The sequence below is a fragment of the Amphibalanus amphitrite genome, unplaced genomic scaffold (assembly GCF_019059575.1).
Source record: "Amphibalanus amphitrite isolate SeventyFive unplaced genomic scaffold, NRLGWU_Aamphi_draft 000861F_arrow, whole genome shotgun sequence".
Classification (NCBI taxonomy): Eukaryota; Metazoa; Arthropoda; class Thecostraca; order Balanomorpha; family Balanidae; genus Amphibalanus; species Amphibalanus amphitrite.
In genome coordinates this window covers 11,039-22,664 of record NW_024882355.1, presented here as the reverse complement: position 1 = coordinate 22,664, position 11,626 = coordinate 11,039, and the positions used below count along the sequence as shown (strand labels likewise).

At 50.5% G+C, this 11,626-nt stretch overlaps 1 protein-coding gene across 1 annotated transcript; it reads left to right on the top strand.

Moving 5' to 3' along the window:
* The first annotated feature begins 360 nt into the window (after positions 1 to 360).
* Positions 361 to 4,399, top strand: LOC122367278 (sex peptide receptor-like). Its single transcript, XM_043340244.1, has one exon. The coding sequence runs from the start codon at positions 1,146 to 1,148 to the stop codon at positions 2,382 to 2,384; it is 1,239 nt and encodes a 412-aa protein (XP_043196179.1). The 5' UTR covers positions 361 to 1,145; the 3' UTR covers positions 2,385 to 4,399.
* Positions 4,400 to 11,626: the final 7,227 nt, after the last annotated feature.

The window sequence follows — 11,626 nt, the reverse complement described above, 5'->3', positions numbered from 1 at the left end:
GGTAATGCCTTGTAAAAAGAACGTATTAAATATTGCATTTGAGCATCTAGGATGCTTGATAGAATTGTGAATTATGAGCATATTTACCCAACGATGAAGTGTTAGAGCTTGACGAAGCTTACGTGCGTGTAAACTGAAGAGCTCGTTGAAACTCTCGCAGTGCTCCGAGTTTCCGTTCCTCTGAAGTTTTAAAGCTCAATACGGGGCAAATCAGGATTAAATTGGATGTGCGCAATATTGTTGCACACCGTCACTGGGCAATGTTTGGAGAAGGACGAATGACCGAAATAAGCGCACGTGTTACAGTCCGACGCTCTATGAATATACCGGAATAACGTGCATGCCTGCAGGCGGCAACAGAGCTGCTGGGGGCCATCAGCAGCAGGCACGCAATCAGTCCGGGCGCTACACTCATGCTTATGGCCTCAATTGAATCGAGCGAACCCATTTGCGTCGATAAGCCGGCTTGAACCATTAGAACGGCGCGTGACAGGTCATTACCGTTTGGCCGCGGGGCGCTGGCGGGACTGGTGACCGCCTGGCGCGCGCAGGGGGCGGCACGGGGCGCCCGACGCCGCTGCCGCTGCCGCCGCTCCGGCAGTCGATAACCGGACGCTCCCCGGTCAACAGTCCGACAGTGGCGGCGCATCAGTCGATAGGGTTCGGCCTGATCCGACGGAGGATCAAGTCACGGTAGAGGAGTAAGGCTTAGTGGCGAAAAGAGCCAAGTAGAGAGGCTGGAAGACTGTGGACAAGCGTGAGACTGAGCTGAAAAGCACAGGACTTTGGAAAGAGGAGTTGCGAAAGGCTCACTACCGAAGTTACGCCACTCCATCGAAGTTACGACAGAAGACGTCGAAGCAAAGAAAACTGAAAGCAAAGGTGAGAAAGAAAAAAAACGTCATTTTCGTATCAGAACTGAAATGAGCTAGCTGACTTATAAATTTTGAGCTACCGAGACAGCCGATCTCTTCGAAGGCGCCAGTCTTCACGCGTCTCGTAAGATCATCATTCAAATAGGAGAAAGGCCAAGTAAGCGGCACAGAGATTGATCGCACACCAGAGCCGTGACAGAAGCGAGACCCTAGAAAAGCTCTGTTCTGTCGTTGGATCTGCTCGCCACCACGGCACACCACCGCGCCACCATGGGTCTGAACGAGGACGACCTGCGGCAGCTGTTCGCCGGCTACCAGTGCCGCGATGGCGACGTCGTGTTCGAGCGCACGCCCGAGTCGCTGGTTTGCTGGGACCGAAACGCCTCCGGCCAGAACGGCATCCTGATGCCGCGGCCGGCCAACCTGAACCACCAGTGGCCGCTGCAGTACGCGCTGCCGCTCTACGGCTACGTGATGCCGCTGCTGCTGGCCGTCACCATCGTGGCCAACACGCTAATCGTGGTGGTCATGTCGCGCCGACACATGCGCACGCCCACCAACCTGGTCCTGATGGCGATGGCAGTCTCGGACATGCTGACGCTGCTGCTGCCGGCGCCCTGGCTGCTCTACCTGTACACCTTCGGCAACTACCACAAGCCGCTCGACTCCATCTACGCGTGCTACATGCACGTCACGATGACGGACACGCTGCCGGCGCTGTTCCACACCAGCAGCATCTGGCTGACGCTGGCTCTGGCCGTGCAGCGCTACGTGTACGTCTGTCACGCGGCCGTGGCCCGTGTCTGGTGCACCGAGCGACGCGTGGTGCGCGCCATCGGCTGGATCTACGCACTGGCGCTGCTCCACCAGGCCAGCCGCTTCTTCGACAAGAGCTACGACCTGCTGGAGGTGATCCACATGGGCCGCGTCACGTCCAGCTGCTCCATCGGCCGACCGCACTGGGTCACCGACGTCATCAACACCGGCCTCTACTACGGTGTCTACTTCGGCTTCCGCGTGCTCTTCATCCACCTGCTGCCCTGCATCAGCCTGGTGGTGCTTAACATCCTGCTGCTCCGCACCCTGCAGGAGACGCGCGCCAAACGCGAGCGGCTGCTCAGCGGCGTCGGAGGGGCGAACAAGCGGCGCCGGGACTGCCAGCGGCGCCGTGACCCGCACTGCACCACCCTCATGCTGATCGTCGTGGTGACCGCCTTCCTGATCGTGGAGATCCCGATGGCCGTCTTCACGTGCCTGCACATCGTGGAGAACCTGCTCGGCAACAGGGTGGAGCTGCTGGACTACGACAGGCGCCAGGCGCTGATCGTCATCATCAACTTCATCATCAGTCTGTCGTACCCCATCAACTTCGCTATCTACTGCGGCATGTCGCGCCAGTTCCGAGAGACGTTCCGCGACCTCTTCGTCACCGGCAAGGTGTCCCAGTTCTCCGCCGGTAGCTGCAAGTACTCGGGCATCAACGGAAAACGCAACGAGACCATGCTCTGAGATCGGGCGACCGGGACGCTGAGGCAGCGGTCCCGAACGCCCGGAGCCGGAGGACCGGCCGAGGCGTCACGCGCTCAGGAAACGTGACGTGGGACTGCCCACTTTACAGGTGACACTGTAAATAGTAAGTATTTATAATGGCAATGTAGGTGAGATTTCATTGCCGCACGACAGGTAGCCCAGAGTAGTGAGGCAGAATATTGTCCACGGCTTCAAGATAAACCACCTCAGCTGCGGATATAAATTATAGATTTACGTCTCCGGGCTAACTTGGAAGAATCAGTCATTCAATGAAAATACGCTCAGTACATTTATACGTCAAGGCTAAAAAGAATCAATAAAAAATGTCACACAGCACGACATTAAATCAAAAACAGCTGACACCAATGCCGCAAATGAAATGGCCGTGGGACAGAGCTCACTGTGGAGCTCTGATGTATAATGCGCAGTAGCGACCACAAAGGCGAACCCTCTTTCTCTGATTGTGTTTGCCATGCAAACACTGCTATTGGATTGCCGTCATAAACATACATATGCCAGCCGCGGCAACGACAGCCAAAGTCGCCGGCCCTGTACGTAGATATAGTATTCCGATTGGCTGATATAGAAGGCGTGTGTATCTACATAGGTGTGCCACTACTTGTGTATTGCTTTTGTATATGTAAATTGGAGTTCTATTATATATATAGCCTGAAATGTGTATTGTATATCATGGCTGTTTGCACTTTGTTGTATTCGTGGTACGCTGTATATAGTGAGCCGTTAGCCGTACATGTGCAGACAGACGCTCGTTAATGTATTTTGTTTTGGTGAGTAGAATGAGGGTGACCGGTAGCAGCAGGCACAAAGAATGTTCCAAGACTAGATTCCCGAAGCATGACGTTTATTGGTGTAGGTATATTTACTTGTTGCTGATGCCACTGAAAACGTGGATGCGTTGTGATGCGCTGTTTTTTATGGGTGAAAAATTCATCGGGGCAGATGTTATGGAGGGCAGAATTTTCCATTCAGGCACTTAATTTTATCGATTAGTTTCCTTCAAACAACTTTTATGCTGCTGAGTGCTGAGCTATCTGTACCTAAATGAATTTCGTTTTTCATTTTCTCATGTTTGAGACGTCAACATGCCTGCAGTGGCATATCAATGATGAAGGCTTTTGAATATGTGTTATAGGGAAATCGGGTTCACAATTATTTGCCATCATTTAGAGGAGCTTTAAACGTGTCGGATGTTTCGTTGTTTGCCGACCATTTTTCGAACTTCCATGACACATTTAGTTGAGCAGTATAGAAATTATGTTGAGCCACCTCATAAATGCTGTATTTATAGGTTTTAAGACTGCTTTCACTTTAAAAAGTTGTATTAATGTTTGTGTAAACAGAAAGATCATTGAGGTGTTGAATAAAAATGCGTGTATGTTCACGTTGAGCTGCAGTATATCCTGGGATGAATTGATAGCACCAAGAATGTGATCATTTTTTCATTTTTCAAGCTGCTAAGGTTTTTTAGAACAAAGTAACACGATTGCCTTCTTGTCATGAACCAAAATGTACCGTAAATATGAAACTAAATAACGGCCATGTTTCCATCAATCGGAATGCCTAAAGAGTGACTTTTACTTAAATGAAAGTTGAAGTTGAAAGGCGCAGATATTAAAGGCACTGCAAGTATTTTTCCTATTGTGCTTATGTATTTATTAGGTTACATAGGTACATAGGTCTATTGTACGATGTGCACATACGTATAATATGATTGTTATCGATGTGCTTTTCTACAGCTGCTTATTGCACAAAGAGTCAGCACTAATGTGATGCTCTATTATCTCTGTTGTGCAAATACCTGTTTGATCAAGAAAGGGTTGAATCGACATTTAACTTAGATAGGCGAGTAAACAAAAATTACACACGGAGTCTGCATCATTGATAATCGATCGAAAATCTTTTACGCGCATTGACTTGGCTTATGTATCTGAATGTGTTTTATTCACAGAAATATATAGCCAATGGGATACCAATGATGTGTTATGAATGTTTCTTAATTTAACAGCACACTGGTGATTGGATATGGTCGTTCCAGTTTCAGAGAGCCAGACCAGCCGGCGTGCCCAAAACATGCCCAAAATCGCAACCCGCAGAGCGCACTTTGCGGTTTTGCGACCGCGAGCTTATAACATCGATATTACTCCTCTTATCATTTGTCTTAGGGTCGTTTTCGTCATCGCTTATATGCATGTGCAATGACACGCTTAGTCAGAAAATACATTCGTCCATTCATTGTGGAAAATGGACCAACGAGATGCGCCTGTATGCTGTCACAGCTGGTAATCAAATTTATTAGCGAATTACGGGTAACGTCATGAGGCCCAATTCAATTGGCCACAACATTTAGGTATCCTTAGGCAACTCCGAGAAAATAAGGTTTTGACGGCTAACTTGTTCAGCTATACATGAGGCTGTCATGCGTTCTAGGAACCTGGTCAAGCCTTCCTCGCTTTTTACAATGTATTGCTAACTACTTAGAAAAAAAGCTTTTTTGTCCCCTGCAGGGTGACTGGTGAGTGGATCTTCAAGGCCCGATTTTTAATTGTTTACTATACGAGTGCTTAGAAAGAAGTTGACACATGATGGTCCCATCATCCTTTGCCCCTTCCCCTGGCAGTTTGTCCCTCTCTCTGCAGCTGGGGTTCCAGTGAGCGAAGAACGGGCGTCCACCTCCTCTGAAAGCGAATCTATAACAGTACACGATATACGTCGCACCACGAACATGGCATACGTTTAGGTGCACTTTCACGTCTCATCAAAGAAGTATTTTATCAGTAGGTAGAATAATGTCATCAGAAACTTTGAAACGAAATTGAATGCGTGATTGCATATGATTCGCATAGCACCGGAGCCATTGGTGAGTTATTGCATTGACTCGCCGCTTGCGGTCACATGACAGTAATGAGTCACCTTACGTAACCATTTCAGTTGTTACAAAGTTCAGCCAAATCCAATTGCTAGTTCGAAACTCATCAGCACCGCACATGGGAGCTGAATAGTAATTCAACAGAGCGGTGACAAAAGGCACGCTCGATCACCGCTGCGGCGCGGTACCCGTCTTTGTGTCCGGCACATGGCAGCGGCGATGCAGGTGAGCGCAATATGCCGGCACCGTCTCCCTGGGGTGACAGATGACACCACGCGCGTGCCACGGAACACACAGTGTCGCGGTATAAGGCAGGCTCACCGCGGGAACGCTAAGCCTCTGTGAGGACAATCAATAAGCTCCCGCCGCCAGGCTGGCAGGCATGAGGACAAGGGGATCATCCCGCACCGGCGGACAAGCGGATCGCCCGACCTGAAGATCGCCTGACCAGAGGATCGCCCGATCATACAGGGTGATCGAAAAAAGTGTCACCCCTAATTTAAAAGCCATATAACTCGCAATTGGTTGGTCGTACGACTTTGCAATAGGCAGCATTGGAAAGAGCATACAATTTCCTTTCGAATGGAGGTAAATATGCATGGTTTATGCCGCAAACGAAGATGTAGCTATTCAAAAAGTATGTTAAGGACGCAATTTGGCGTGTTCAAAAGTTTGGTTGTGCAAATTTGTACTTTTGACAGAGTTTTTGATCTGACAGCTCACATGACAGGCTCACGTGAGCATTTTTCTTAACTGTTCCATGGTTACCGCTGCATAAAATTGATAATCCGGTAGTGCAGGTTGTCGCAATGTTTCGCTAGTTATTGGCGAATTTGTGAATAAGGCGTGCATCGCCTGCGGTGGCGGTCGGTTCGAGCACCGACTCGACTTCGAGTGAAGACGAGTCTAAGGTCAGCTGAGAAACAGTCTGCAGTGAACAACATACACTCTATGTGTAATGTGTAAGGTGTGTGTCATGTTGAGTTACGATACTCATTGTTCTCGTTCAGCGGTGTCCGATCCCGTTCGGGGAATTTCGTTTCACGTGAAAGTCGCACATTGACTGGTTTTTGGGCCCATGGGGACATGATTTGGAATAGAAAACAATCATGAATACATTCAATTGAAAAGAAATTGCCTGCTCTTTCCGATGCTGCCTGGCACGAAGTCATCCGACCTACCAGTCGCGAGTTATGTAGATTTTAAGTTAGGGGTGACACTTTTTTTCGATCACCCTGTAGGATCGCCCGACCGGCTCGAAGACAGCCTGGCATTGTCGCGCGCGCCTTCTACGCAGGACCGGAGCCCAACCCTGCAGCCAGCTCCGAGACCGATTATTGATCGGAGCATTCGGGCGGATCCACACCCCGGGCCAGCGGTGCTCCTGTCTATGGGGGATAAAAGTCAGCTGCCACCGGGGATGGCTCGCGCACACTGCCGTCAGGCATAATTTCATTCAAACGGAGAGAATCGCGGACCATATTGGAGTGACCGGTGCGGCGTGGGCCTCAGCGTCATTCCCAAAGAAGGGCATGCACGTTAAGTCACACACAAGCTTCGAATAGTTGAGGGAGCATCCGAGCCCTATTTCAATGCGGCACTCAGAAGCTTATCATGTAGTCCTCAACAGGCTGTTCAGACGAGATATGGGGATATTCAGCTCAGAGTGTCCGTGAGTATTGATTTAATAAAAGCCTAGCATCCCGGGAAGGCAGAGTTCAAACAATCCCATAAGGTTTGAAAAGCTGCCCAAAGTTGAACCGTTTTCCCAAATCAATTATCATTAAAAAGCTGTTCAGCGCCAGTGTAGTTCATCTTCCTCGACTATGAGAAGTCATTAAATCTTCTTTATGTGCCCATCAAAGCCACATAGTGCTATGGAAGTCGTAAGCAATGAATTGCTGGAGAGTGGATGTGGATGAGTCACGTGAAAAGGATACACATCGCACAAGCCGGAAATGTCTCTTTTACCCCGAACAAGGCACCCCGGAGACGTGCGCTGTAGGAGTCAGAGAAAAGAAAGTTTAATCTTCAATCCTTACGACAGAATTGTTTGATACCAACACTGGCACCGTTTTCATAGCCTGCAAACACAACGCCCCAGCCTTTTGTCTGATGTTCGTTATACCCTTACTAATCGCGGTCTTTTGTGCAAAAATTAGACGTCTTTTTACAATTTGTTGAAATGAGCGGGACTGAAAATTTCCTATCAGTGTTGTTTCATCCGCTGCGACGCACTCAGTACCCTTCTTAGTTTTTCACCGCCACACTGATATGTTGGGTTTTTTTCTTCTTCTACGCTTTGAATCGTCTCTAGCACCGAAATGCTAAATCATTTTCGTTTTTTCTCCTTTCCCTCAAGCAAATGAATTGCCTTTTCTCTTTTTCCTTGAAGACTTGCATCTCAATGAAGTTATTTTCGTGTCATTAGAAACTTGAAAACCGCTAAGGAAAATATGTTAGATAGCGGCCAATTCTTGCATTGATGTCAAACTGTAGATAAGGCAAAATTCAGATAATAGCCAAAGTTTTCAAACATGCCTTTTATTGTGGTTCTAAAAGTGCTAAGTGATTATAAAGGACTATGCAAAATACAGATGCAAAATGTCTCACAAAAAGTATAGTTTCTCCCCATCGTCGTATTGTCTGGCATCCAGTCCAATTAGCAGCCTGATACTGGCGGATCCCGAGTCGATCCGCGGCGAACAGATCCGCCCCGCCGGTAATCAAGCGGCGCCCCGTTGCAGTTGTCGATCTCGTCTCCGGGCAACCGGCCGACCCTAATGCGACTTAGCGGCGGCGAGCGGCGCACCTCCCACGCGCGTGGCCTCTCGACTTCTCGTGTCGACAGTTCGGGCTGCATTTTCCAGCAGCAATTCAGCGCGCGGGAAATCGCAGAAACAGTGATTTATCGGTTTAAGTGGATGTCACAAGTCATGACTCTGCTGCCCTGATACTGTCTGCAGAGATAACGCAAATGATTTGTTGCAGCAATAGGTACCGAAGAGAAGTCGAGCGGTGATACCGATCGTATTGAAGAATAAAGATTTATTCTAAAAACCTTGATATCGAATTGAATTCTTACTAGGGCTGTTGAAGAAAGCTTTTATGTTCCAATTACTACGCATCTCATTTATATTAGCCGTATTCTTAACCGGATGCCTGGTGAATGCACGTATTTAGACCAAATCTGAAGCAAACCTCTTTTACAACAAATATGTTCATATCATGATATTTTTTCCAATCAAATCTGATAATAACTGATTATTTGAAAAATGAGGTATTAAATGAGGTGGGCATCTGTTCAACCCAAACTGATAACTTTTGAGAAACACAATAAACTTAATTTGACTAAGTATGCACCAACTATGTCCCTCATATGTCCCTAATTTGCACCAAATGTGTATCAGATGGCCGTGAAAACGGCTAATATAGCTTGTTTCAAGCCATACCTGCATTTATTATTTTGGAAATATCAATTAAGAACCATATCAATGATAGCGAAATGTACTAAAACTATTCCCACTGAAAAACACTTTCAGTGGCGGATCCAGGGGGGGGGGGGGGCAAAATGGGCATTTGCCCCCCCCCCAAACGGCATGATTTTAACATTACGCCTATGGACGATGCATGGAAAGAATCGATAAATTTTTATGGTTTGCCCCCCCCCCCCCAAACCTCTGAGCTGGATCCGCCTCTGAACACTTTAAATACAATATGTTTATAGAGCTTTACGATAGCGGAAATTATGTGAGAACTGAGCATCGATGAATTTGATTATCGGTCATTATGTAGGAGGGCTCCTTCTCCTGTGCCGCCGCCTATTGCTCGGGCGGCTATATGTTGGCAATGAATGAACTGCCGCCAATGAATGGACTGCCGCTCCGAGACCGACTGAGTCAGAGTCGGAAGTGGAACTCTGCCGCTGCGAGCGCCCGCGGCTACAGCTCACGCGCCGTGGGCTATTTGCCGTGCTCTGCGGCGACGGCTGTGGCAGTGATATGGCGGCTGCTGATTGGCTGGCGCTGCGACGCCAGGGCAGCCGCCGATTGGGTTTTCTCCTGGAACCTTCTCGGACGAAAGGTCGTCTGAAGGTCATTGTCATTGACGGGGGGATTCGGTCTGGAGCGGGGGGCTACGCTTGGAATTGGGACTTGACTGAACTCGGACTTGGCTTGGAAATGGTCTTGGGTTAAGAATAGGTACACTTTGACTATGTTTTACGTTTAACCTCTCACGGCCATGTCTACATTTGGTGGCAGCGGTTAACGAGCTTCGCTCTTTCGTAACAAGTCTTAATTATGACTTGAAGAGTCGTACTTACCAAGAGTCAAGAACGAACTGAGGATGAAGACGTTCTCGACTGGTCCGCTCGGCGCTCGGCCCTGGGCCTGGCCTAGCTCGCGAGTGCATCCGGTGAACTCGGAACTGTGAGTTTTCGTGTCTGCAGTCCCGCCTCGGCCATGATTTTGTGCCTGAGTCGAGACTGTCAGTGACTTGTGCCGCCCAGAACTATGGTGAAGCAGTGCAGTCTGGTGTCTCAGTGTGCAGCCTCTGCCGCTGTTTGTTGGAGCGGCTTGTCGGTGAGCTCCGCTGGCTCGACGAGAGGTGAGCGGCCGTTCCGTTAGCCATGCGCTGGCTCAACGAGTTGAACTGTTGAAGTGAGTGGCCAGCTGGCCCTCTTCAGTCTTCGGTGTTAGCGGGCAGTGGCTGGCTTGATCTGTTGCCGCCACCTGCTGTCGCAGACGCTGCAGATTCAAGATTTCAAGCTCTTCGTTCGTCGCCGCTGTCAGTCGTGGCGACCCGTGGCGACTGAAGTGACCGTTTGAAGTTCGGTCGTCGCCGCCGTCCATCGTAGCGGTCCTTGTGATTGCGATGATCGCCTCCGAGTGCGTCCGCCGTCGCCGTCGCTCGTGGCGACCGCTGTCGCAGTCTTCTTCGTCGCCTTCAAGTTGCAGCCGCCGCTCCTCGGCCGCCGGCTTCGGCCCAGAGCTGCTGTGACGTCAGCAGTCACGTGACGCTGCTCGTCGCTCGGCCGGCTGTGCGTCAGCTGACCGCCGCGGCTGCCGGTTCCTGCGTTGACGGCCTGGCGGGCCGATGGATGGGCAGACGGCGAGGATCTCCATCGACAGACGGCTATAAGATAAGTGCATTAATCGATTGTGTTGTGTCTATTGTGTAGTGTATGTATTTTGTTTGTGATGTGTAGATAGGTGTGTCATTTTGCCAAAATGAATCCCAGGGACGGGGAGCAGAGTGGATCTGGGGACGTGCGCCGCGGGGCTATCAGTGGATTTTCTTTTGAGGCGCCAAAGTTCGCCGGGGAGAGTGGCTCAGCCTGTGAAAGATTTTTGGCGGATCTGGACACTTTCTACACTTTTCACAATTTGGATGATGAGTTCAAGCTGCGCTTCCTGCCGCTGTGCTTGACCGGGTTCGCACGGGATGCTTTTGAGGCCCTCCCACGGGAGGAGAGGGACACGTTCAGCCGGGCTGCTAGTGCTCTCCGCCACTTGTTCATCAAACCGTGCGCGCTGGATGCTCATAGCCAGCTTCAGCAGTTAAAGTTTGACCCGTCGACCTCTCTTGACGCGTTTGTCATCCGACTGCGTGCGCTAGTGGCTGAAGCGTTCCCGGGGAGTGTGTGCGATCAGGTGCTCTTCCACTCTTTCCTCACGGCTCTGCCGAGAGAGTATAAGCAGCAGATAATTTCGACCGGTATCGAAACCTTCCCAAAAGCCGTAGAGAAAGTGAGCAATATCATTCGTAGTGAGCGCGTCCCGGTTCAGAATGGGGCCCCGGTGCGTCAGGTCAGTCAAGCTGGTGGGAATGAGATGCTGGAGAAGGTGCTTCAGCGGCTGGAGCAGCTGGAGCTTCAGGTCGCGCGGGCGGCTCAGCCCGCGGCCGCCGCTCGGGAGCGGGGACCGGCGCGAGCGGGGGCGGCGCGCGCACGGGACGGTCGGTCGAGCGCGGGTCGGCCGGACGGGGGCCGCCAGGGGCGCGGCCGGCGCGCATGTTTTGCCTGCGGCAGCGAGCAGCATCTGCGTGCGGCGTGTCCCCATCGGCGCGCACGGTGCTATACGTGCGGCCGAGACGGGCACATTTCCCGTGTCTGTGACCGGGGAAACGACGCCGGGGTCACGGTAAGTTGCAGCGCCAACCAGTGCCCCCAGCCCCAAAACCCGCCGCAGTGAGGCCGGAGAAGCCCAAGTGCGCTCCCGATGCTGCAGGCGTGGCGCTGAATGATGACATGACCTTTTCAGGGACCGTTGCAGGCGTGTCGTGTAAATTTTTGTTAGACACTGGGTCGTCTATTAACGTGATAAATAAGTCC

Bases quoted from the DNA above. Each gene is read 5' to 3' on its own strand.
- LOC122367278 (XM_043340244.1), top strand. From the start codon at position 1,146: ATGGGTCTGAACGAGGACGACCTGCGGCAGCTGTTCGCCGGCTACCAG.